At 36.3% G+C, this 27,700-nt stretch overlaps 1 protein-coding gene, 1 long non-coding RNA gene, 1 other non-coding gene and 1 pseudogene across 3 annotated transcripts; 2 read left to right on the top strand and 2 right to left on the bottom strand.

The window, feature by feature from the left end:
- Positions 1-422: 422 nt before the first annotated feature.
- LOC116726896 (zinc finger protein OZF-like) lies at positions 423-27,700 on the bottom strand. Its single transcript, XM_032573846.1, has 3 exons — positions 27,449-27,700; positions 21,476-22,483; positions 423-551 (listed from the first exon to the last, which is right to left on the bottom strand). Exons 1-3 carry the CDS (start codon positions 27,615-27,617, stop codon positions 433-435), a joined length of 1,296 nt encoding a protein of 431 aa, XP_032429737.1. The 5' UTR covers positions 27,618-27,700; the 3' UTR covers positions 423-432.
- LOC116726907 (uncharacterized) lies at positions 1,050-3,986 on the bottom strand. The gene is made up of 2 exons (XR_004340708.1): positions 3,918-3,986; positions 1,050-1,280 (listed from the first exon to the last, which is right to left on the bottom strand). It is a non-coding gene; the product is annotated as an uncharacterized LOC116726907 (long non-coding RNA).
- LOC116727771 (U1 spliceosomal RNA) lies at positions 11,125-11,287 on the top strand. The gene has a single exon (XR_004340859.1). It is a non-coding gene; the product is annotated as a U1 spliceosomal RNA (small nuclear RNA).
- LOC116727755 (uncharacterized) lies at positions 14,156-14,307 on the top strand (annotated as a pseudogene).

Here is a 27,700-nt window from a genome sequence, read left to right as displayed (position 1 = left end):
AGTTAAATTGCTAATCTGAGACAAACATTTTCCACACATAACACAAGAGAAAGGTTTCTCACCTGGGTGAGTTTTCATATGAAAAAGTAAATTAGGTTTAGACCGGAAAGGTCTTCCACAAATCACACAAGAAAAAGACTTCTCAGCTGCGTGAGCTTCAACGTGTTGAGAAAGATAAGATTTTTGAGAGAAACTTTTTCCACAGATCTCACATAAAAAAGGCTTCTCACCCGTGTGAATCCTCATGTGACTATTTAAACAAAATTTGTAACCAAAATGTTTTCCACAGATCTCACATAAAAAAGGCTTCTCATCTGTGTGAATTCTCATGTGCCCGGTTAAATGTCCTTTTTGACTGAATTGTTTTCTACAACTTGGACATGAAAAAGGCTTCTCATGTGCTGAGTTAAAGTCGTTCTTAGACGGTAATTCTTATCCACAGTTCCCACAAGAGAAAGGCTTCTCTCCTGTGTGAATTCTCATATGCTGAATTAAAGTCCTTTTTTCACTGTAACTTCTTCCACAAGTACCACAAGAGAAAGGCTTCTCACCTGTGTGAATTCTCATATGTACATTTAATTGGCCTTTATCGTTGAAACTTTTTCCACAGCTCCCACATGAGAAAGGCTTCTCACCTGTGTGAATTCTCATATGAACATTTAAAGTGTCTTTGTGGGTAAAACATTTTCCACTGGTCCCACAGGAGAAAGGCTTCTCACCTGTGTGAATTCTCATATGGTCAGTTAAATGTCCATTTAGAGCTAATCTTTTTCCACAGGTCCCACAAGATAAAGGCTTCTCACCTGTGTGAATTCTCATATGAACAGTTAAATTATTTTTACAGGTGAAACCTTTTCCACAGGTCCCACAAGAGAAAGGCTTCTCACCTGTGTGAATTCTCATGTGATGAATGAAATCATCCTTTTGTCTGTAACTTTCCCCACAGGTTGAACAAGTTAACGGTTTTACTCCTGTGTGAGTTTTCATGTGTCTCATCAAGTTACTGTTTTGAGAAAAGGTTTCATAATTTTTGCCCTGTGTGAGCTTTCTTGTGCTTTTTTTGTTTTGAAGTGTCAGTTCTGCCTTTCTGCTCTTTAGTTTTCTCATATTTCTCCTTTTGTTTCTTTTCTCCGTATCTGTTTATTCCTGGGTCTTCAGAATTGTTTCCTTCCTGATTCTGGTTCTCAGCTTCTGCAGAGCCATGAGAGATGAGTTGGTTCCTCTGTGGTTCCGTTTCACTGAGAACCTCCTCCTCTTACACACACAACATCGTGGGAGATCTGGACAAAAAGACAAAACAAAAGCCTTTAAATGTCAATCAAACTAGAAATCCTTCACTTTAACCTTGATGTATCAAAACAGGATTTTATTGGGTTATTTTAAAATTATAATCTTACAAAAATGAAAATTAACTCAACCAATGAGGTTCTTCTGATTAGAATGGAACTAGATGAGAGTCAAAATATGATATTATGGACCTCCAGGTGAGCAAACAAGATGGCTTCCTGACAAATGTTAGAAGTTTTCATCCTCCCTGTAGCTACAGGATACATATCACATTAAAGAGTGACATAAAATGCCTAAAGCGAAACACTACAGTGTTTGTTAATCTCACCCAAATATTGTCAGACATTGCTCCACTCACACACTCAACACAAACTTTCAAAAGCACGACTAAATCTCAGCCTTTACTTTCCTGTTAGTCACAGCCAAATTGGTAACAGTGGGGTGATTGTTGTTAACATGCAGAAAATAATGGCAATTATGAGAAGCTAAAACCAGTTTCTCAAATCAAATTTTGATGTCCGTTAGCTTTAAGCTTTGGAAATCTTGTATTATGTACATCAGAACAGACGTTGTTCAGGAAAGACATCTGAGCCTCCGCTATGATTGAAGAAGTTTTCATAATAATCACCCTTTAGCCATTTCCTGAATCAGAAGCTGCAGTAAGGATCTCAGTACCATAAATTATACATAAGTCAAATAAATCTGCTTATATCAATGTCAAGTACAAGAGGAAAACATTCATTCAAAGTCAAATGCAAATTGCATCAAAATAAACAATCCTGAGTTATTAAATCAAAACTTCCTGAGAGCACAGCTAATTGTTCTGCACTGGTTCTGACTGGCTGTTTCTGACTGAGCTGAGTAATTCTGCAGAACTCAGTGAGGAGGATGAGAAGATCGATTTTTTTTTCAGAGATTATCTGTCTTATGTTAGGATGATATGAAATTTATTGTGCGGTTTGTCCGTAAAGCTACATTTACACTGTAACCGTTAACTACTCAGCCACCCGCCGTGTTCAGTCTATCCACTCACCTCTTGTGATTTCAACAAGCTTCAGTTCAGTTTGAAAAGGCTTAATAACGTTATTCATCACTGTTTTGGCTGGAGGAGCCAGGCAGTTGGACCATTTGACGTCATTTACCCAGAGTGCATTGCAACGTGAACAACATGGCGACGTTCCTGTGACAATATTTTATTAAAATCTATAAAAATGAAATGACCTACAGTACCATTACTGTATTGTTTTTACATCTAAAATAAATATTTCCCAAATAAAATCTATTGCTACAACTAATCATGGATCCCTTAAACAGAATCTAGTGTTGTCTTTTGTCACCATCTTCCCTTCTGTTGATTTTGGTTGCAAGATTACAAATAGCTGTTGCCGTTATTCAGCTATTGTTTTGTGTAACAAAAAATTTAAAAAATAAAAAACTGAACAGAAAATGTTCAGCAAAGACATCTGAGCCTCTGTTATGACTGAAGAAGATTTCATTCTGTTATAATCGCCCTTTAGCCGTTTCCTGAATCAAAAGCTACAACCAGAAGCCAACTTCAGCTTCGTTCAAGGCGGTCAGTTAGGATCGCCACCACAGCTGGAGGATCGGACTGACGTTTCCTTCTGTGCAGTCCCGATCTGTTTAGGATCCAGCTCACAGTGCGCATACTATTGCTGATTTCAACCACAATGCAAACCAGCATCAGTATCTCTCTGTTTTAGACCAAACATGAAGAAAAACCTGACCAACTCCTATTAGCCCCTGTACTAACATTCATTATGCTGCACTACAAGCATATTATCACCACCTCCTGGACATGAAATATCATATCTATGCAATATAATTATTACGTTTATACAATAGATAATAATGCACCATCGAGTTAAGAATATATAAACACGTCTCTTTAAATGTATATGAAATTTTAAATTGACATTTGTGACTGTATCCAAAAAAGACCAGGGACATCCATCCATCCATCCATCCATTTTCTAACACCCTTGTCCCTAGTGGGGTTGGGAGGTGCTGGTGCGCGGGGTCACCCTGGACAGGTCGCCAGTCTGTCGCCGGGCGACACAGAGACAGTGCAATAATATTAGCCTGCATTATCTTTTCCTCTCAGGTTAGGGCGCTGCCTTGCTGCGCAAGCATTAGCTTTTTCCCTAAAATAAGATTTTAGCTATTTTTCTTAATTATTATCCATGTTTAGGACACTGAATGTAGGAAGTCCATGTAAGACAACATTCTAATGATAGCCCACATGCTACTGGCAGCATTTAGGTTTACATTAGCATTTTGGCTCATTTTAGATTATACACTAATTTTAACAAACTGAATGGTGCAAGTCCATGTTAGTCAACATGCTTGTGACTCTGCACCGGCTATTGACTACTATTTAGCTAAGCTTAGCATTGATGCTAATTGTTAGTATTGCATAGTATTGCTGGGTCCAAACTAACGGGCCCACTTTGGCAGGCCCCGGTTAAATTTCTTCAGGAATTTTCTACTTCTGCTTAATATTTACAATTTGAGCCGATTCCTTAAATAGGTTACCGAACACAACGATTATGTATCTGTCTAAAAACTCTCTTTAAAATGACTAATCAGTAAAACATGAAGGTTTTTCGTACCTATCCGGTGTAAGATGATCTGCGGTATCCGGGTAAAATCCATCAGTCTGCGCTGATCCTCCATCTCTTCCTCCATCTTAACGTTGATTTCTTTCCACTCTGTGAATGTTTCTCCAGCAGGAGTTACCTGCTCGTTGATAAACTCTCTCAGAGGCTGAACTGAAGACATTTTCACTGAAAACACCAAACCTGTTTTCACACCGTCTTCTAACAAAAGTAAAGCCAAGGCTGTCCCGCGTGCTCTGTTTTTATAGTTTGTGTGTTTCACTCTGGCTGTACTGAAGAAACAGGAAATGCTTTTTGGTTCCACTTTGAATTTTCTGCTGTGCTTCTTCTCTTTGTAAAAGAAATTACAAACTTTATTGATAGGTTTATTGTTAGTGGAAATTTAGAAAATAGTTTCTTTTAGTTATATGTGTAAACTGGGGTTGTGACTCTTATTGTATGGTGGTAAAACATAACGCTTGCATACTGCTTGCTTGATAATTCAAGACCAAGTATACGTAGGGAGGGAATGTTTAGTGAGAATAGATCAGTCTGGAAAAAACACTGATGATGTTGTTGCAATAACTAATAAAATGCTGCTTGAGTGAAAATTACTTATGTCTCCTTGGTAACTAAGAGCGATAGCTCATTAGAGTAAACTTTGTTATTCATTTAAGTTTTTCCATTACTATTCGTTCAGTACCTCAGTTCACCTGAGTGAAACGCAGTATATAAAATAATTACACACAGACTAATGTTTTCAAGCTTTTTCAGTTAATTATTAAGTTTTATGTTTTTAACACATTTACTAAAGTTTTTATATAAAATATTTATATTAAACTTCCAACGTTTAATAAAAACTTTTTAAATCACAAATGTGACACAGAAGCACCTTCATGCTGCCACCTACTCACAAGAACATGATACTGCACCTACATTGTTTCAGCTACAACAGATGTAGAAATCAGTGACTCGGCTATTTTTCTACAATCTGTGCTTCTGAATTCATTTCAATGGATTTCATATGCTGGAGTATGTTTAAACAGTCATGTTCAATAACATGGAATCAGACCAGCAAATAAAAACATTTTATTTCAGAAATGTGGGTTTGAAGTCAGGTATCCAAAAGTTTCTGTTGTAAGACGGTTTTTTTTCAATTATATTTAAAATGTTCCAGTTAAATACAATACTCTAAACCACCTGTGGCCTCATACTGTTTAACTTTAAAAATGAATCTGAACCTACAAACTACAACCTTATGTGCCGATATAATAACTGTACGTGTTTTGTTCTAATTCAGCAGATCTATTCATACTCAATAAATTAAAATATGAAAGGAAAATGTGGTATTGAGATCAAGGGTATCTTTGGTTACTCAATTTAAGCAGGTAATAAGCATTGTTCTCTTTAAGCCTACATTTATGAAGTAAGATGTTTTTATTAATTTAATGTCAAGTCTTCATTAGATGTAACCAGAAATTAATTAAAATAAACAGAAATACAAGGTTTTAAAACATCAGTCTATGAGTCATTATTCAATGTACTGTGTTGTAATAGGGTTAATAGAGAAAATAAAATAAATGAATATTTCAATTATATTTTAATTTACTAAGTAATACTGTATATTAAACGAGTTGATTTAAAGCGGAACTTATGAATCGTTCACAGTTTCTTCAGTACAGCCACACTGAAACACGGGGAAGATTTCTGAATATTTTTGTTATTTAATAAATTAGCTTAAGAAAACGAAATTGTTAAAAAGCATATAAGTTTTATAATAATAATAATAATTATTATTATTATTATTATAAGAATAAGAATAATTATTCTTATTCTTCTTATTATTATTATTTTATTAATTCGTGGGGGATAATATATATATAGCATCCCGATCCACACTCCTTTCCAGTAGATGGCGGTAATGCACATCAATAAGTTGTTTGCCAAACGCCATAAAAAAGAAGAAGAAAAAGAACAAGAAGGCGGGGAAGATAAAATCAGAGCTTTTCCTTTGTTAGACGGTGGCTTGAAGAGTTTGAGGTTTAGCTAAATATTTCCGTGTTTTCAGTGAAAATGTCTTCAGTTCCGCCTCAGAGAGAGTTTATCAACGAGCAGGTAACTCCTGCTGGAGAAACATTCACAGAGTTGAAAGAAATCAACGTAAAGATGGAGGAAGAGATGGAGGATCAGCGCAGACTGATGGATTTCAGCCGGATACCGAAGATCATCTTACACCGAATAGGTACGAAACACCTTCATGTTTTACTGATACGGATGAGACCACAGACATGAATACTTAGACGCCTTGTTGAGCGTCTATATTGCTTTGCTAATGTTTGGTTGATTGACTGATGGATTGATTGAAAGAGTAACAGGAATTAGTTAATTACTTCAATTTTAAAAGTCACAAAACGAGGAATTATTCTATTGAATTTACATTTGTGATTAAAAAAACTAAAAAGTTTCCTTTTCTCGAACAATTGTGAAAACTAAGGTTAATTGTCTCAACATTAAACAAAATATTTATATACATTATCGATTATAAACGACATCTCCACAAAACTTTTTTTTATATGAATGCAAAGCCAAAAAGGTTTCGGGGTGAAAATAGTGAGCATTTTATGTTAATTTCCTTTTTGACTTTTTGCATATACTGATTGGCAAATAGTATCCATGCATAATTTTGTAGGAGGCCTCTCTAATTTTATTAGTTATTCGAAACTGACCTGGATTATGACCTCTGCTGCACGTTTTCCCTCTCTGTCGTAACCGACTTTCGTGTCTAAAAACTGTTATTAAAGGCCAATACAGCCAACAAAACCTTAAAAAAAAAATAAAAAATCAAAGTTTAAGATCCATGACTCTCTAATCTCTAATCTATCAGTACAAGAAACTACTGGTAAGAGCTTAATGAGTAAGTGTTTAAAATATTCATTTATTTATGTTTTTCTTAGAGCGTATTCTTATATTTATTATTGTATAAGTTCTGTTGTTTTTTTTTCCCTCAAACAAAACTTTGTATCATTGAATAATAACAGCACATTTCAGTGTACACAAAAGTCCAAAAGTGGAGGAATTTGTTACCAAAAAAAATAAAATACATGGTCGCCTATTATGAAAGAACTCAAACCATCCGGTGGATTAAGCTACGCGATCACCAGGTGCTCAAGCTGTGAAAAAGCTTTTCACTGGCAGAATGTGAAAAGGACAGCCCCAGACTCTCGCAGCGCATCTTTCTACTAAATATCTCTAAGGAAAATCCATAAAACACGTTTCCAATTAATATCACAAATGGCAAGAAAATATCGCTAAAAAAGATGAACTGCGGCAGAGATTTTATTTTTTAATATAAGCGCACATGTTTGCTGAAAAATATTTTTATTTTAATTTTTGTTAATGAAAGTGTAAGGCTCATTGTTTGACTCACATATTCAAGCTTTTGTTTTGTCTTTTTGTCCAGATCTCCCACAATGCTGGAAAGAGGAGGAGGTTCTCAATGAGCTCAGCAACCCAGAGGAAAACTCCACTTTGGATCAAGAGGAACCAGAACCTCTGCAGATAAAACGGGAACATGAGGAACCAGAACTTCTGCAGATAAAACGGGAACAAGAGGAACCAGAACCTCTGCAGATAAAAGAGGAACAAGAGGAACCAGAACCTCTGCAGATAAAACGGGAACAAGAGGAACCAGAACCTCTGCAGATAAAACGGGAACAAGAGGAACCAGAACCTCTGCAGATAAAAGAGGAACAAGAGGAACCAGAACCTCTGCAGATAAAATGGGAACAAGAGGAACCAGAACCTCTGCAGATAAAAGAGGAACAAGAGGAACCAGAACATCAACAGTTCAAAGACGAAGAGAAGCAACTCTGCATCAGTCAGGATGAAGAGCATCTTGTGCTGAAACAGGAGACTGATGACATGTTGGTGAACAAACAGCAGAAAGGCACAACTGAGACTTCAGAAAAAGAAAAACACAAGAAAACTCAACCAAACCAAAATCTATATTCTTGTAAAATTTGTGATAAAACCTTTTCTCGAAATAATTCCTTCATGATACACGTGAGAACTCACACGGCCAAGAAATCTTTCACATGTTCAACCTGTGGAAAAGGATACCCTCACAAGAGTCGTTTAACTAATCACATGAGAATTCATACAGGTGAAAAACCGTTCACATGTGCAGCTTGTGGAAAAAGTTTCCATCAGATTGGCATTTTAAACAGACACATAAGAATTCACTCAGGTGAGAAGCCTTACACGTGCACAACCTGTGGAAAAAGTTTTGCGTCTAAATCTCAGTTACTTGATCACATGACGATTCATACAGGTGAGAAGCCTTTCTCATGTGGGAACTGTGGAAAAAGTTTCCGGAGGAAACCTCACTTGGTTAGTCACATGAGAGTTCACAAAGGTGAGAAGCCGTTCTCATGTGGGACCTGTGGAAAATGTTTCGCTCATAAAAAAAGTTTAACTGTTCACATGAGAGTTCACACTGGTGAGAAGGGGATCACTTGTAGCACCTGTGGAAGAAATTGCTTGAATAAATCTCACTTAGTTGATCACATGAGAACTCACGCAGGTGAGAAGGCTTTCTCATGTGGGACCTGTGGAAAAGGTTTCACTCATAAAAAAAGTTTAACTGCTCACATGAGATTTCACACAGGTGAGAAGACGATCTCTTGTGGTATCTGTGGAAAAAATTGCTTGTTTAAATCTCAGTTAGTTGATCACATGAGAAGTCACACAGGTGAGAAGCCTTTCTCATGTGGAACTTGTGGAAAAAGTTTCACTTATAAAAAAAGTTTAAATATTCACATGAGAATTCACACTGGAGAGAAGCCTTTCTCATGTGAGATCTGTGGAAAAGGTTTTACTCATAAAAAAAGCTTAACTGCTCACATGATAATTCATACAGATGAGAAGCCGTTCTCTTGTGGAACCTGTGGAAAATGTTTTGCTGTAAAACACCTTTTACATTTTCACATGAAGACTCACACAGGTGAGAATTCTTTCTCATGTGGGACCTGTGGAAAATGTTTTCCTTTTAAGTCATTTTTACTTCATCACATGAAGAGTCACACAAGAGAGAAGTCTTTCTCCTGTGGGATCTGTGGGAAAAGTTTCACTAAAAAATACCTTTTAACTTCTCACATCAGAATTCACACATGTGAGTAGTAGCTATGCATTGATTTATCAGCCAGCCGATTAATCTATGTTGATTTCCTTAATTTTGGGACATTGGTGATCAGCAGAAACATGCATGTGAAGCCGATCTGATCCCCCAATTTTATTGACCTGAGCTTTTGTCTTCTGCTCCGTTGAGAGGTTTGACTATTAGACCGGCCCACCAGGTCATGTCTGCACTTTTGCAATCGGTGCACCCTTAGTGAAAAGTGAGGAAAATGTTTTGTGTGTAGATCCAGTTTACGTCATCACAGGAAGATTCACACGGGTTAGAAGCCTTTCTTTTGTAGGTCCTGTAGAAAAAGTTTCACTCATTAGAAATGTAACCGTTCACATGAGAACTCACGCAGGTTTGATGGCACAATGTGAACCTCAAGTAAGATTCTCAGTAACTTGCTGTTTGGAAGTGGAGTAACTGCAACCGACACATTTTGTTCTCGCAATTTTATATTTCCATTTTATTTAATGAGACTAAGGAAGAGATTGTCTCTTAAAGAAACAATGAGTTTGAATTCTTTAAGATTTAGACTTCTAAAATTTTGAAACCTTTATTGTGTGTTTATCCTTTGTACTTTGTTTTATTTCAATGATTTGGAGAAATGGATGCATTTCTTTGACATGGTTTTAATGATTTTTCTGCTTAGAACATGTATTGATGATATGGATTGAATTTCAGATAGAAAATTTATTGAAACTTTTTATATAATTTTAGATAATAAAGTATAACAAAGATGGTCTTTTTCTTTGTTCTGTTTAGTAGAAGACTGTGTGACAGAATAGATTTACATAAACATAGAGACTGGAATAAAACCTTCTGTTTGAAACAAAGAGTAAATCAGGAAAACCTTCATATATATAAACAGCCCTGGTTCACAGGGCCCATCGCTTCCTCCTTAACATTGCATGAATTTTAATAAAGTCAATATTCATTTTTCAATCAACATTTAACAGACTGAGTTCTATATTTATACGAATAAAAGAGAAAACAAAAGATGAGCCATAATTTAACAAAGAACGAATATTTATTATTCTATTTATTTAATTACCCCTGCTGGAACAATGTTCTTTGTATTTTATTTTGAAGTATTTGGTAAACTACTGAAATACTGAGTAACTGATCACCTAATAATAACAAAAAAAGTTCACATAACTTTTATGTTATGTGAACTTTTATGTTCACATAACACACATCACATAACCACATTAATAAAATAATAGTGAAATAATACATTAAATGGCCACTGAACAATGTATTAACAAAATATCAACATTTCTAAATAAAACATATAGAAAGCTCTAACAAACCTCTTTAAAGTAGGAAATATTTATGCATTTACTGTTAATCTATTAGTATGGTTTGTTCTTTAAATCACCCTTTGTATTATTTTGGCTGATACTATTATACAATAAGCAAATAATCAAACCATAATAGTCAACTAAAATCACAATAAGAAACTTAATCAATCATAGCTAAATGTTCTGCACCGTATCAGCCTCCGGAGATGATGGATGGATGAAGAGACGCTGATGTCTGATGGGTCTGTTCCTCTCCTGACCCATTCTGTCTGGTATCACGCTGCACCACGATGGACACATTTTTAATTGCCTGTACTCATCCTCACTGACATTGTTCAGCCTGGGATTTGGCTTAACGCTGTTAATCACTCATTCATGTATGTCCTGCTAAATTTGCTAATAGAGAAACAACTTAGAGTTACAGTGAAACCGTTTATCCAGGGCCATTCGTGACTATGGCCGTGGATAGTCACGAGCATTCAGGTCAGGCTATGCTAGCTGCAGCTTAAAGAAAGTTTCTGAAGTTAGAGCTGGAAAAGTATACAATTTTAACACTTCTGAGTTTTTCTAAGTTTTTCATTTTGAGTTATTTAAAATATATTTATTATTTCTCTGAGTTTCTGATTGTTTTTAGTTAAATGTTAAATCCTAAAGTGACTCAGGGTTTATTTTAATTTCCCACCGTGAGTCAGAACCGGATGTGTGAAGTTGCTAATCGTCAGTCGGAGGAATGAACAGCATACTTACCTGGCAGGAGCGACTCCATGATCCTGTAGGTGGATCGCTCAGGGTGAGGATCAGCCATTGCACTGCGGCGATCTGACCTCTGTGAATTCTCCACATGGGAGAATCTCAACTGCACAATTTATGGTAGTGGGGGACTGCGTTCGCGCTCTCCCCTGGTAATAATGTGAAATGATAAATATTTATTTTACTATCATCTGTTAATTTCGTAATTACCAAAACGTATCTTCTAAGTATTTTCTGTCAATCACTCTGGTGCCCACTGAGATAAAACAAAATGTATCTTTTGTCATTCAGTTTGTTTATTCCGTTAAATGTCATTCCTCGCTCTGACCAGCAGGTGGCAGCAGCAGAGCGGCCATTAACGCCGTTATTGATACAAAATAAACATTTGTTTTGGTTTCCTTTACATTTTAGACATATTAATATAAATTATTAGTTGTTGTAGATGTAATCAGCTCTGAATATACTTAGGTTGCTTAGGTTAATTTGAGGGACGAAATACATTTTAAATGCTAAAATTAAAACGCTTCAGCACTCTCTCGCAATGCATTTTGGGAGCTTTAAACCGCCCATATTCTGGTTTATTTTGATTTCTATTACATATTTGTTATTATTTCTATGAGTTACTGAATGTGTTTTGTTAAATGTTAAATCCTAAAGTGAATCAGGGAATATTTTCTTTCCCACCGTGAGTCAGAACCGGATGTGTGAAGTTGTTAATCGTCAGTCGGAGGAATGAACAGCATACTTACCTGGCAGAAGCGACTCCATGATCCTGTAGGTGGATCGCTCAGGGTTGAATTGTTAATGAAGCTGACTAACAAATTAACTCATACGGAAAAAAGTAGACTAGACCAAGAAATAACAATTAATGAAATTACGGAAGCCTTGATAAGTATGAAAAATAATAAAACCCCAGGACTAGACGGGCTGCCAAAGGAATTTTATACAACATTTTGGGAATCCTTAAAAGCCCCCTTACTACAAGTCTACAGAGAAGCACTAAGTGAAGGAAAATTGCCCAACTCAATGAATCAAGGTATGATTTCATTGTTATATAAAAAAGGGGAAAAAACGGATCTGAAAAATTGGAGACCATTGACATTGCTAGGTGTAGATGTAAAAATAATAGCGAAAGTTTTATTCTTTCGGCTACAGACAGTGATTACCACTATAATAGGGAAGGAGCAAACTTGTGGAGTGAAAGGACGGAAAATGACTGATAGTCTGGCCTTGATTAGAGATGGTTACCTATATAGTCAGGAAAGGCAACTTTCAACAGCTATTTTAGGGATTGACTTAGAAAAAGCATTTGACAGAGTAAACCATATATTTTTAGAAAGAATTTTAGATCATTTTAATTTTGGAGAAACATTTAAAAGATGGATAAAAACCTTATATAATGAGTGTAGTAGCGTAGTAGTTGTGAATGGGACCTTAACTCCCCCTTTGGCTATTAAAGCAGTAGTGAGACAGGGCTGCCCACTGTCCCCGCTGTTATTCATAATAGCAATAGAACCATTAGCATGCGCTATTAGGGAAAACAAAATGATCAAGGGAATAACACCGCCTGGTAACGAAGGTAAAGACATAAAATTAACAATGTACATGGACGACCTGACGCTTCTGTTAACAGATAATGCTTCTATACGTGAGAGTTTAAAAATAAGCGAGAAATTTACAAAAGCTTCAGGAATGAAAGTTAACAAGCAAAAGAGTGAGATTTTATATATAAATTGGAGGGAAATAAGAGAAAATTGGGGTTTAATAGAAAAAAAGGATACAATAAAGGTGTTAGGAATACTAATAGGGAAAGACATGAAAACAGAGAATTGGAAAGTTAAATTACAAAAAATCCAGGGGAAGTTGATGCAATGGAGAGACAGAGAACTATCTTTTATAGGTAAAGTATTAGTAATAAAAGCAGAAATTATATCCACTCTGGCCTTTCTTGCATCAACTTTCCCGATGCCCCATAGAACAATGACGGTAATTAGAAAAATGATGTTTAGTTTCCTTTGGGGAAGCAGACAGGAGAGACTGAAAAGAGAAATTATGTATAGACAATTAGAAAAAGGGGGGAGAGAGGTACCAGATATAGGAATAAAATTCAAAGCGTTGTTCATTACTCCAATCTTGAGCGTGTGCTTGAACTTATCTCCAGAACCGTCATGGGCTCCATTCGCAAGATTCTGGTTGGGGAGGAAAGTTTTGAAAAATTGGAACAAAAGAATAATTTTGCATAAGCCCTTTGCAGATAGTTACCCTGCGATATTTCAGACGGTAATACAAGCGCTGAGATGTGGCCTACAAGAAATCCCACCGGAAAGAATTAAGAGGAAAGAAATAGAGAATAAATTGGTATCTTACAATAAATTGACACCAATAGAAAAACTGAACGAGGAGGAAGTTATAAAAACATGGAAAAATGTGAATAATAAAAACTTATTGAATATTCACAAAGACTTGGCTTGGCAAATTGTGAATAAATGTTTGCCTACAAGAGACTTTTTATACAAGAGAAATTGCACCAAAAGGCCGAGTTGTCCTAGAGCTAGATGTGGGGACGAGGAGACGATCAAACATCTGTTCTGGACATGTCCTTTTGCAAAAAGAGTTTGGATGTTAATGCTGCCATGGTTGAGCAAGTTGCATAATGTGATTTTAACTTATGAAAATATAGCGTACGGGTTATTTAAGGAGGACTGGGAAAGAAATGAAATCAGGTGGTGGATTGTAATTAATTGTGTCAAGGAGGCAATTTGGAAAACAAGAAATATTTGGTTATACAGAAAATATGAAATAATTGAAACAAATGTTATAAAGATGGTGGGTGCATCAGTCAAAGATTACATTTTTAAATGGAGTCAAGGAAAAAAGAATGATGAGGAGATTTTCGAGTGGGAAGTGCCTACTGAATTATTAAAAATAGTGAAACAACCTTGAATAACACAAACTCGAACCTCCGTTTCTTGTTTCCCCCTTTGTTTCCTTTAATCGGTTTAATTTATTCTGTTTTATAAATCTTTATGTAAAAAAAAAAAAAAAAAAGGATCGCTCAGGGTGAGGATCAGCCATTGCACTGCGGCGATCTGACCTCTGTGAATTCTCCACATGGGAGAATCTCAACTGCACAATTTATGGTAGTGGGGGACTGCGTTCGCGCTCTCCCCTGGTAATAATGTCAAATGATAAATTATGTGATACCATCTGAATCAATTTATGCATGATACTAAGAACCGAAGAAATTGCTTTTGGTGTACTTCTAAATTTGCTCCATAGTCGCATCTTCTCGGGCCTGCTTCTGCCTCTAGTGGCGTGGGGTGAGAATACAACTAATCTAATTACATTACTAAATAAGAATACCATAAAGTATTTATTATTTCATTTTCTTAAGAATGTATGGCTAATTACATGACATAAACAATACTTTTATACATTATAAATAATGTCTATATATCTCCATCAGTTATAGGAAGAACAAAAGAAATAAGGAGAGATGAAAACAACATAATCAACTATAATAAAAATACAATTTGCAATGTATACGTAAGAAATTTAATTGAGTAAAAGTCAATAACAAACAAATTAATTCGGTTCACAGCAGAATAACAACCCAAGTTGTTACAACCAGGGTTGTTAAGCAGATATAAGCAAAAATTCACATTTTATACATGTTTATTATATGTGGTTATGTTTATTCAGTTAAATTGTTAACTACGAAAAACCATAACTCACCTCCAAATCATAGTGCAGCAAATAGAGCGGCTGCTCGCGCCATCTTTTATCAAACGCCTTTTCTATTTGTTACGTCTTTTATCTCTTAAAATGAGCCACAAACTATCACTGCTGCTTCTACATCGTCATCCATGTTTGATTATTCTAAATTCATGTGGGGTATGTTGAGGGTTTTACTGGATTTTCTTCTGGAACCGGTTAGTGTGGTGTGTTGCTCCTGCCGTGTGGCTGGACACACGAACCGACCGAACCTGTTGGACTTTTATCGGCTCTGTGGTCACAGAGGTTTGGAAAATCGGCCGACAATCCTAAAATCGTGCCGTGTGAACCAGACCTAAAGCTCTACTCCTCTCCTCGTCTCCGCCGCTGCCCTAACGGTTTCTGTCTCTGGTCGCTATGGTAACGTTTACATATCCCTTCAAAATATACCACAAAAACAAACATTTTACTTTCGTGAAAATTTTAACTCACGATAACGATTAATAGGAGCCCTGAGCTCGTTTCTCTGCAACCAGACGGTCCATCTGGGAGAGATGAGAGACGATGACACCGGAAGTGTTGCTGATGCTCAGGGTTCTTGGTCTCTAGTGGCGAAGCAGTTTGAAGCTTCATTGCCTCATTAACATCCGGTCACCAAATCATGCAGAGCTTGGACTGTGGGAATCACCTGCCGGGATAAATCCATCCTCCTGTCTCTTCTCTGGGCCTTTTCCCTTCATAAAGAAACTTTCCAAAAACATCTGATGTGTTTCTGACTCATTTTGCTGTTTGTGGCTCAATGTTGGCGCGCAAGACGTAACCGAGTGAATCCGGTTAAAGGATTTTCAAAATAAAAGGTCCTCCAGACCCAAATAATACATAAAACAGAAATATTTCATTATTATTGGTCCACGGACTGGTACCGGTCCGCGGCCCGGGGGTTGGGGACCACTGGACTAGACAGTTAAGCGTGATATAAAATGTTCTAAATAATTTGCCTCTGTTTTCTACGGAGCCCTCTAGGGGACATGGGGAAAAATTTCTTTTGTGTTCCCTCGCAATACTGTACTGATCAGTTATGCGGCATATTTGAATACTGTTAGCCTTTCTTACGGAGGCTGCTGTACTTTCTGCTTTAATATAAGGTTATGTGAGGTTTTTCCATACATGTTAATATCTTGTTGTAAGATATCTGAAGTTTTACATCTTTTTCTTTAGGATAGAAAGGCACCAAACACCTATGATACAGTACTTTGAATAATGACTCATAGACTGATGTTTTAAAACCTTGTATTTCTGTTTAGGGGTTAACAAGTACAGTTATTATATCGGCACATAAGGTTATAGTTTGTATGTTCAGATTCATTTTTAAAGTTAAACAGTATGAGGCCACATGTGGTTTAGAGTATTGTATTTAACTGGAACATTTTGAATATAATTGAAAAAACCGTCTTACAACAGAAACTTTTGGATAACTGACTTCAAACCCACATTTCTGACATAAAATGTGTTTATTTGTTGGTCTGATTCCATGTTATTGAACATGACTGTTTAAACATACTCCAGCATATGAAATCCACTGAAATGAATTCAGAAGCACAGATTGTAGAAAAATAGCCGAGTCACTGATTTCTCATCTGTTGCAGCTGAAACAATGTAGGTGTAGTAACAGGTTCTTGTCAGTAGGTGGCAGCATGAAGGTGCTTCTGTGTCACATTTGTGATTTAAAATGTTTTTATTAAACGTTGGAAGTTTAATATAAACATTTTATATAAAAACTTTAGTAAATGTGTTAAAAAACATAAAACTTAATAATTAACTGAAAAAGCTTGAAAACATTAGTCTGTATGTAATTATTTTATATACTGCGTTTCACTCAGGTGAACTGAGGTACTGAACGAATAGTAATGGAAAAACTTAAATGAATAACAAAGTTTACTCTAATGAGCTATCGCTCTTAGTTACCAAGGAGACATAAGTCATTTTCACTCAATCAGCATTTTATTAGTTATTGCAACAACATCATCAGTGTTTTTTCCAGACTGATCTATTCTCACTAAACATTCCCTCCCTACGTATACTTGGTCTTGAATTATCAAGCAAGCAGTATGCAAGCGTTATGTTTTACCTCCATACAATAAGAGTCACAACGCCAGTTTACACTGATAACTAAAAGAAACTATTTTCTAAATTTCCACTAACAATAAACCTATCAATAAAGTTTGTAATTTTTTTTACAAAGAGGAGAAGCACAGCAGAAAATTCAAAGTGGAACCAAAAATCATTTCCTGTTTCTTCAGTACAGTCACAGTAAAACACACAAACTATAAAAACAGAGCACGTGGGACAGACAATTAATGTGGAGACAATCTCACTTAAAAATAAACATTTAAATGAAAAGCTAAAACTACCAGAATAAGATTATTTCTTCAAAGTGTTTCAGCTAAATCCATTTGAAATGTTTTTTAACAAAGCTGTTACATTTACAAAATGTCACCCAGCTATAATTACTGCGCTTTCAAACAGCAAGTTACTGAGAATGTTGATACTTCAGGTTCAAATTATGCCATCATGTGCTCTGTGCTCTCTCATATGAACAGCTAAATTGCTAATCTGAGACAAACTTTTTCCACACATAACACAAGAGAAAGGTCTCTCACCTGGGTGAGTTTTCATATGAAAAAGTAAATTAGGTTTAGACCAGAAAGGTCTTCCACAAATCACACAAGAAAAAGACTTCTCAGCTGCGTGAGCTTCAACGTGTTGAGAAAGATAAGATTTTTAAGAGAAACTTTTTCCACAGATCTCACATAAAAAAGGCTTCTCACCCGTGTGAATCCTCATGTGACTATTTAAAGAGCCATAATTTAACATAGAACGAACCTAAACAATAGTAAAATATAAGACTAAACACAAAACATAAAACTAACCATAAACTAATAATTCTAGTTGGTTAGTAAAACTAATAATTTTAAGCGCAAACTTTAACCAGTACTTTCTTAAACTGGTGAAGTAGAGATGAGGGAGTCACGAAACACAAACTGTAATTTTGATATTATTTAATGAATAGTATATTCATTATTATTGGCTATTGTCGAGGTCAGAGTTCATCATTCTAAGTATTTATTTATTCATTGTTATTTATTTCCGGCGGGAACTGATTTGATATTTCTGAGTCTTTTACTTTGAGTTCAGGGTCGCCCCCAAAAATTCCTACATTGTTTCTCGCTGTTTTTAACTCTACTGAGTGAAATTGAAAAGTTTTTCGTACCTATTCGGTGTAAGATGATCCTCGGTATCGGGGTAAAATCCATCAGTCTGCGCTGATCCTCCATCTCTTCCTCCATCTTAACGTTGATTTCTTTCCACTCTGTGAATGTTTCTCCAGCAGGAGTTACCTGCTCGTTGATAAACTCTCTCTGAGGCGGAACTGAAGACATTTTCACTGAAAACACGGAAATATTTACCGAAAACACCAAACCTGTTTCCAAACTACCTTCTAAGAGGAGCTAATGCTACCTCGTGAGCTCCGTAGCTTCCCGTGTGTTTCACTTTGGCTGCACTGAAGAAACTATAGACGATTTTAGTTCCCCCTTGAATTTTCCGCTTTGAGCCTCCTCTCAACATACAATAATTTTAATATTTTACAACATTAATAAAAGGTTCATATATTTCAGTGAGTGAAACACAGTATTAAAGTAATTACACAAACACACGGATGTTTCCAAGCCTTTTATTTCTGTTGATTATGAGGATTTTCTGCAGCTAACTAAAGAAGAGCATTTATTTTTAGAATATTACATCATTCTGACTAATGAAAAAATTACTTAAGAATGTGAGTTTGGAGTCAGTTATCAAAACGTATTTATTCTTACAAAAGAACCATATTGGAACATCTAATGAATTTTTTTGAGTATGATCGTTTTAGTTTGTAAAACAGTCTAATGTTATATCAGGTTGTAGTTTTGTAGGTTGTGATTCAGTTTTAAAGTTAAACACTGAATGACTACATATATTTTAGAGGAACACGGTGAAATGTTGTTTTGACCTGAAAATACTAATAATAACAGAATCTTGTGAAAAAAGGTTCATGTTTCCATAGAAAGAAGTGAAAACATGAAAGGTCACTGAAGAGACAAGATGTAAGAAGACAGATAACTTTAATTAAAACCACAAAGACAATTAAAGTTATTATTTAGCTTGTATCATCATACATGTACCTGAGCAAAAAAATGTTATTAATCATTCATTTAAAAACATACAAAGAAAATATGTTAGAAATATAAAATAACAGAGGAAAACACTGTGAAGCCTCCCAAAGGAACAAAATGTGTTTAACTGAAGCTCCTCCCTGCTAAGAAACAAAAGTCACTTTGCAGCTGTATAAAATACCAATATACTGTTATGAACCTGGTTGTGTAGAGCATGTACAAACACATTTTCACAGCAGAATTTTAACAATGACTTCTGTGAAACAAATATTTGGGAAAATAAAAATCTCTCTGCTGTTAGCTCTCAATCAAAATCTGACCTGATCTCAATAATATTTGAGTTTTTTTCCCTTTCAAACAAACATCACAGCGTTCTATTTCTGGGCTTCAGACATGTGACTCGGATGCTGCAAGACATTCTGATGGGGGTCAGGATGTCCTGACCCCCATCAAGGGTGGTCAAGACAAGGTAGCCATAGACATCAGGATGTCTATGGCTACCCAGCCATACCCTGTATGGCTGAGTAAGTTATATTTAATTTATTCAGCTTTTTTTAACATGGAAGTCCCACTGAATAAACATATTTTCTGTCCAGGACTCAACACTAAGTTAGCTGCTAACAACATTAGCACTCTGGGGACTACCAAGCTAGGGGGTAAAAATAATACATCTTACCATACATATGAACAGGGCCGTGCAGAGACCTTTGAAGGGGCAGGGGTTCAAAGTTAAAAAGGGGCACATTGAACAAGATCTTAAAACACTGTACAGCAACATAACAACAACCCATAATACCTACATTTCTAAGTTACATCTAGTAAACGCAGCTATGGAAGACATGTAAAAGAATAGTCTTTTTGCTCTACAGTGTTGTATGCATGCGCAAAATGTCTGTACGTAAACAATAACATGCATGGTGTCTGTATTTATACATCATAAGGCAGTGCCTCACCAGCTATGAACCTCACCGCACATCACTGTTTCGCACCCACATGAATGTTCATGTGTTTAAGTAATTGTCTTTTCATCCTGAAACTTTTTCCACAGGTCCCATAGGAGAAAAGCTTCTCATGTGTGTGACTTCTCATGATTATTTAATTTATCTTTTCGAGAGAAACCTTTCCCACAGGTCCCACATGAGAAAGGCTTCTCACCTGTGTGACTTCTCATGTGACGAGTTAAATTGTATCTTTCACTGTAACTCTTTCCACAGGTCCCACAAGAGAAAGGCTTCTCTCCTGTGTGACTTCTCATGTGATGAGTTAAAGTCGTTCTTAGACGGTAATTCTTCCCACAGTTCCCACATGAGAAAGCCTTCTCTCCTGTGTGAATTCTCATGTGCTGAGTTAAAGTCGTTCTTAGACTGTAACTTTTTCCACAGGTTCCACAAGAGAAAGGCTTCTCACCTGTGTGAATTCTCATATGATTATTTAAAGTTGTTTTCAAGGTGAAACTTTTTCCACAAGTACCACAAGAGAAAGGCTTCTCACCTGTGTGAATTCTCATATGATTATTTAAAGTTGTTTTCAAGGTGAAACTTTTTCCACAAGTACCACAAGAGAAAGGCTTCTCACCTGTGTGAATTCTGATGTGCTGAATTAAAGTCCTTTTGTCACTGTAACTTTTTCCACATGTTCCACAAGAGAAAGGCTTCTCACCTGTGTGAATTCTCATATGAACATTTAAAGTGTCTTTATGGGTGAAACATTTTCCACATGTCCCACAAGAGAAGGGTTTCTCACTTGTGTGAATTTTCATATGATTATTTAATTTATCTTTTCGAGAGAAACCTTTTCCACAAGTACCACAAGAGAAAGGCTTCTCACCTGTGTGAATTCTCATATGTACATTTAATTGGCCTTTATTGTTCAAACTTTTTCCACAGCTCCCACATGAGAAAGGCTTCTCACCAGTGTGAATTTTCATATGAACATTTAAATGAACTTTTTTAGAGAAACTTTTTCCACAGGTTCCACAGGAGAAAGACTTCTCTTCTGTGTGATTTGTCATATGAACATTTAAACTGCCCTTATTGGTGAAACTTTTTCCACAGGTCCCACAAGAGAAAGGCTTCTCACCTGTGTGAATTCTCATATGAACATTTAAACTGCCCTTATTGGTGAAACTTTTTCCACAAGCCCCACAAGAGAAAGGCTTCTCACCTGTGTGAATTATCATGTGCTGAGTTAACATCCGTCTGTCACTGTAACTCTTTCCACAGGTTCCACAGGAGAAAGGCTTCTCACCTGTGTGAATTCTCATATGAACATTTAAACTGCCCTTACGGGTGAAACTTTTTCCACAAGCCCCACAAGAAAAAGGCTTCTCACCAGTGTGAATTTTCACATGAACATTTAAATGACTTTTTATAGAGAAACCTTTTCCACAGGTTCCACAGGAGAAAGGCTTCTCACCTGTGTGAATTCTCATGTGCTGAGTTAACGTCCCTCTTTCACTGTAACGCCTTCCACAGGACCCACAGGAGAAAGGCTTCTCACCTCTGTGAATTCTCATGTGAACATCTAAATTGCCCTTTTGGGTGAAACTCTTTCCACAAGTCCCACAGGAGAAAGGCTTCTCACCTGTGTGAATTCTCATATGTACATTTAATTGGCCTTTATCGTTGAAACTTTTTCCACAGCTCCCACATGAGAAAGGCTTCTCACCAGTGTGAATTATCATGTGATAATCTAATTGAGCTTTTCGAGAGAAGCTTTTTCCACAGTTCCCACATGTGAAAGGCGTCTCACCTGTGTGAATTCTCATGTGATAAATTAAACCATTTTGTTGTCTGAAACTTTTTCCACAGGTCCCACAAGAGAATGGCTTCTCACCTGTGTGAATTCTCAAGTGCTGAGTTAAATGTCCTTTTTGTGTGAAACGTTTTCCACAGATTGAACAAGTGAAAGGTTTTTCTCCTGTGTGAGTTTTCACGTGTACCATCAAGTTACGGTTTCCAGAAAATGTTTTATCACAAATTTTACAAGAATATAATTTTTGCTCTGCGTGAGCTTTCTTGTGTTTTTTTTGCTTTTCAGTGTCAGTTCTGCTTTTCTGCTCTTTGATTTTCTCAAATCTCTCCTTTTGTTTCTGTTCTTCCTTTCTCTCTTTTCCTGGGTCTTCAGAATTGCTGCCTTCCTGATCCTGGTTCTCATCCTCAGCAGAGCCATGAGAGATGAGTTGGTTCCTCTGTGGTTCTGTTTCATTGTGGATTCTTTGCACATTAAGAGGATTCATCAAAATGTCATCAGTCTCCTGTTTCAGCACAAGATGCTCTTCATCCTGACTGATGCAGAGTTGCTTCTCTTCCTCTTTGGACTCTTGATGTTCTGGTTCTTCTTTATCTGAAGTGGACTTCCTCTCCTGGTTGCTGAATTCATTGAGAACCTCCTCCTCTTTACACACCCAGCACTGTGAGAGATCTGCACAAAACACAAAACAAAAGCTTTTAAATGTGAGTAAAAGAAGGAAGTATTGATTTTAATTCACTTAAAGCCTTTTCAAGTGATCCAAAGATTAAAATTACAAATGTATAATTATGAAAATGTACTTAACCACTTTAGTCTTTCTGACTGGAAGGGGTCAAGAAATCAGTCAAAACATACTATGGATCTCCAGGCGAGAAAGCAAGATGGCGATAATTAAACCTAGTGGCTCCAAGACAAAAATAGTTCAAACAGCAGCTTGATTTAGTCCTGTTATAGTTCCTTAGAGTCTTATACGTAATTCTATGCTGAAAACATTTAATGCATAGAGCAGCTTGTTTTCTAATGCACATTAAGAAAGAAACTGAGCACTTTAAACCCTGTTGATGGTTTTGGTTTCATGTCTTCATTCCGATCCTCATTTGCATAAACATCTGTTCTTTATTACTGTAGCAACAAAAATTAAAGTTGTAAGCAACCTCGAATGGCCCATGCGCCTCAACAACGCTCTGGCGTATGTTGCAATGACAAACCCATCGGCGCTTTGCATTCCAATCAATTCTTCAAATCGCCACCAAGCAGAACATTGAGAAAGACTCTGTATTATGTTCAGTCAGGCTCAGTTCAGCTCCATTGATAAAGTTTTGGCAGAAACCAAACCTTCTTGACAGAAGTTAAAGCCAATTCCTGTTTGGTGGAATAGAAGTAATTACCATCAAGTAAAGTTAGGGTTTCCAAAACAAGAGAGAAAGGGAGAAAAAAGCAAGTGTCAATTTTTCACACAGTTTTTTCCAAGAGAGGTGGGTAGACTGCAGGGTTTCCCCCAGAAAACATGGTAAGCCCGGTGGGCGGGGCGCCGAGGCGGTCCACCGTGTTTTTGCATTAAAAGATATTAATTAGACAGTAAAAGTAAAAATATTACTGGATAATTATATGTTAAGGGAAAACATTGCCAGTGAAACGATATTTAAACCCACAACTAGTCTTAAAGACAGCTAATCAAATAATACAAATAAAATTAATATCAATTATTTTCACTTCTGTTTAATACAAATTAAGTCAGCGGCTCCATAAGGTTCTTCAGGGGCCCATAAATGCTAATATTTTAACACAAACCACACATTCATAAATGTAACATTTGTTTATCCACATCATCAATGTTGCTGAATTTGATTGAATGGTTTCAGCATACATAAATTAATTTAAATTGTTTAACATTTAAATGTAAGATTTTAGGGAGCTGACAAGTTTACTTTCTAAAAGTTCAAAGAACAATATTCATAGTTAGATTGTTTTATTATCATAACAATCAGATGCTGTGAGTTTAATCTTTGAGTTTGAGCTCTATTTGTTCAAAAATACAAACAGAGCTTTGGAACGTGACGTCATTGCTCTAGGCGTAGGGATATGAGCGCCATCTTGTGAGGCCATATACATAACCGAGAAAACCACTGTCTCACAGATATTTTGAATTTTTGAATCTAAGTTACTTGAAATTATTTAGCAATGGTTCGAACTTGCTGCGTTTTTGGATGTAATGTCCGATCACACGACCGAGACGGTAAAAAGATTTTAAAACAGACTTTAGTTTCACTGTTTTTCTGTCTGTCAACAACGCGAGTAGGCTAAACTATCGGAGCTAACGAAAAGGAGACAAATATCCCGGGTATCAGCGGTGAGACGTCCTGATGTTACCTTCTCCAAAATCCCAAGATATCTACAAGTTTGCTCCAGACATCTCCATTCTGGTGAGTGTTTAAATTCACTTTGTTGGTGTTGTGTCATAATCGTTTTATGTAGCATAGTCCGAGTTTTGTCAGTGGATATCGAGGTTATTCCATTATTGTGAAGTAAACTATTTTACTAGTGTTATAAAATTTACAGCATTAATACTGATATGTGTTCTGATTCGTCCTCTTCAAGGCAAACCGACGTATGAAATATATTAGCTCAATCCAGGCTGAATCTGGGTCACTGCGAGGTAAACGCCACAACATCGGACCGACATGCGCGTCAATTAAAGAGGCAATACAGCAAGACCATGGTGGACCAACAAGTTACAGAGAATTACTGTGTTTTCATGATTTACCCCAGAAGAGGTAAATCATAAAAACACAGTAGGGGAGGCTACAGAAGAGGAGCAAGTTGGAGAGGCTGAGGAGGAAACCCCAGGAGAAGAGCTCAGCAAGGCTGCAGACTCTGGAGAGGAACATGAACCATTTGTGTTGAATTATGTGTTCAGTTGGAAGTGTCTGTTTTCTGTCATTTAATCATTTAATGTGGTAAAACATTCATGAAACGTTTGATTCAAGCTCTTCAAGTTGCAGGTAAACAGGTGATGAAATGAATCACATTTTAAGTATAAATTTGATATTTAAAATATTTCAAGTAATAAATGTACATGTAATGGAAGATTATATTTTTAAATAAACATTTTATGTGATTAAAGTAAACAATTATATAATAAGATATTTTGCAGTAAACATTTAATATAAGCAATCAAACCAGATGAAAGAGCATTAAATCTTTAAATATTTAATGTGTAATTAAACAGTTCAGAGTAAAATATAAAGGTGACAAGTAAATGTTATGAAATAGAAAAAACTTTAAGTAAATATTTGTTGTATTTAACATATTTCAGGTAAGAAGTGAACATGTAATGAAATAGATCCTGACCTAGAATTTTATGTAATTGAACATTACAGGTAACAAATACATTTCATGAAATTTTTAAAAAATATATAAAATTAGTTAAAAAATAAAAAATCTGGGTGTAATAATGTAATAAAGATGGGTGTGCTTCATCTATACAGTCTAGTAGAACAATTTCACACTGATTTTGAGTTATTGAAGAAAACATTATTCAATATTAAAATAATTTAAAATATTGAATATGACTTAAATTTTTAATAGAGGATAGTGTGCCTCCTGTAATAGTATGAATTACCACTTTTTACTATCAGTTGGTCACAAGGCGTTTATTTACAGGAGTGTTTGGTTCAGAAATGGACGGTCCCTATGTGAACCTCTGAGCGTTGAGGAGGGAGCGGTAGAGAACAGCTGGCCGGAATCAGCGTTCATAAATCGGATCAACCTTGAGCTAAACGCCCCTCACTCCGCGGAGCGCGGATATCCAATATCCAACTTGAAAACAACTTCACTGCGGTCGGTAACACAATGAAGACGCTGGAATAAAGTTTGTTTTGGTCTGTCGCTATACAAGATGGCGCCAAGCGACGTAAACGTCACACGCAGTGACGTCAGTTCCAATGCTCTATTAGAAAACTGCAATTATAACTGATTGTTTTTAGGTTGGCCAATTAAACTACTCCCCCTCTCCCAGATTAAATCTAACACAGAAGCTGTTAGAGATGCTGATGTTTTAAGCAGCAAGAGGTGCCCTAAGTCAGATTCTGCTCCAGGCCTCGTACAGCCTTGGACCGGCCCTGCATGAGGAGTTGAATCCGCTGCACTGCGCAGAAATGCGCAACAAACGGGAGATTTAATTAAAGGCTGCTAATTTGGCTCTGGTATCTCTGCCATTTGTGTCTGTTGAGTTTTTAGTATGCATCACAGAAATTGTTCTGGCTGCTCAAGTTTGTGGGACGAGTTTTTCGGATCTTCCTGCGGCCGCGCACATTAACTCTGGCTGACTAAGCACAAAGCATTTGATATGGTTTGATGCATTAAGTAACTGGAAAAATTATACTAAAAATAATAAAATAATTAGGGTTGTTGTAAACAAATATTTTAGTAATTGAGTAATCTATTGATTATTCTTATGATTGATAGAGTAATCAGATTTTAAAAAATGATAAAATAAAATATTGGTAAATCTGGCATAACACCATTGTTACTATCATATATTAATATCAGTCCAATGTTTCATTTTTGAGCTTCCCTAACAGTTACGTTTTTTTAGTTTAGAAAATTAACCTGTAACAATAATGTCTCACTTTCTAAGTTAACCTGAAGAAAAGTTATACAAAGATCTGAAATTATATTAGCTACTGTACTAACCTTCATTATGCTGCACTACAAGCATATTATCTCCTGGACATGAAATATCATGTTTATGCAATATAATTATTACGTTCATACAATATAATTATTACGTTCATACAATAGATAATCATGTTCGTACAACTATCACCATGATAAGAATACAATTTTGTAGTAAATACATTTTTTGCACCATCGAGTTAAGAATATATAAACACGTCTCTTTAAATGTATATATCAGAAATTTTAAATTGACATTTGTGACTGTATCCAAAAAAGACCAGGGACATCCATCCATCCATCCATCCATCCATCCATTTTCTAACACCCCTGTCCCTAGTGGGGTTGGGAGGTGCTGGTGCGCGGGGTCACCCTGGACAGGTCGCCAGTCTGTCGCAGGGCGACACAGAGACAGTGCAATAATATTAGCCTGCATTATCTTTTCCTCTCAGGTTAGGGCGCTGCCTTGCTGCGCAAGCATTAGCTTTTTCCCTAAAATAAGATTTTAGCTATTTTTCTTAATTATTATCCATGTTTAGGACACTGAATGTAGGAAGTCCATGTAAGACAACATTCTAATGATAGCCCACATGCTACTGGCAGCATTTAGGTTTACATTAGCATTTTGGCTCATTTTAGATTATACACTAATTTTAACAAACTGAATGGTGCAAGTCCATGTTAGTCAACATGCTTGTGACTCTCTACAGGCTATTGACTACTATTTAGCTAAGCTTAGCATTGATGCTAATTGTTAGCATTGAATAGCATTGCTGGGTCCAAACTAACGGGCCCACTTTGGCAGGCCCCGATTAAATTTCTTCAGGAATTTTCTACTTCTGCTTAATATTTACAATTTGAGCTGATTCCTTAAATATGTTTCCGAACACAACGATTATTTATCTGTCTAAAAACTCTCTTTAAAATGACTAATCAGTAAAACATGAAGGTGTTTCGTACCTATCCGGTGTAAGATGATCCTCGGTATCCGGGTAAAATCCATCAGTCTGCGCTGATCCTCCATCTCTTCCTCCATCTTAACGTTGATTTCTTTAAATTCTGTGAATGTTTCTCCAGCAGGAGTTACCTGCTCGTTGATAAACTCTCTCTGAGGCGGAACTGAAGACATTTTCACTGAAAACACAAAACCTGCTTTCAAACCGTCTTCTAACAAAAGAAAAGCCAAGGCTGTCCCGCGTGCTCTGTTTTTAT

Source organism: Xiphophorus hellerii, chromosome 10 (assembly GCF_003331165.1).
Source record: "Xiphophorus hellerii strain 12219 chromosome 10, Xiphophorus_hellerii-4.1, whole genome shotgun sequence".
In the NCBI taxonomy this organism is placed as follows: domain Eukaryota; kingdom Metazoa; phylum Chordata; class Actinopteri; order Cyprinodontiformes; family Poeciliidae; genus Xiphophorus; species Xiphophorus hellerii.
Note: the sequence above shows the minus strand (reverse complement) of the source record. Positions and strands in the feature narration are given on the sequence as shown.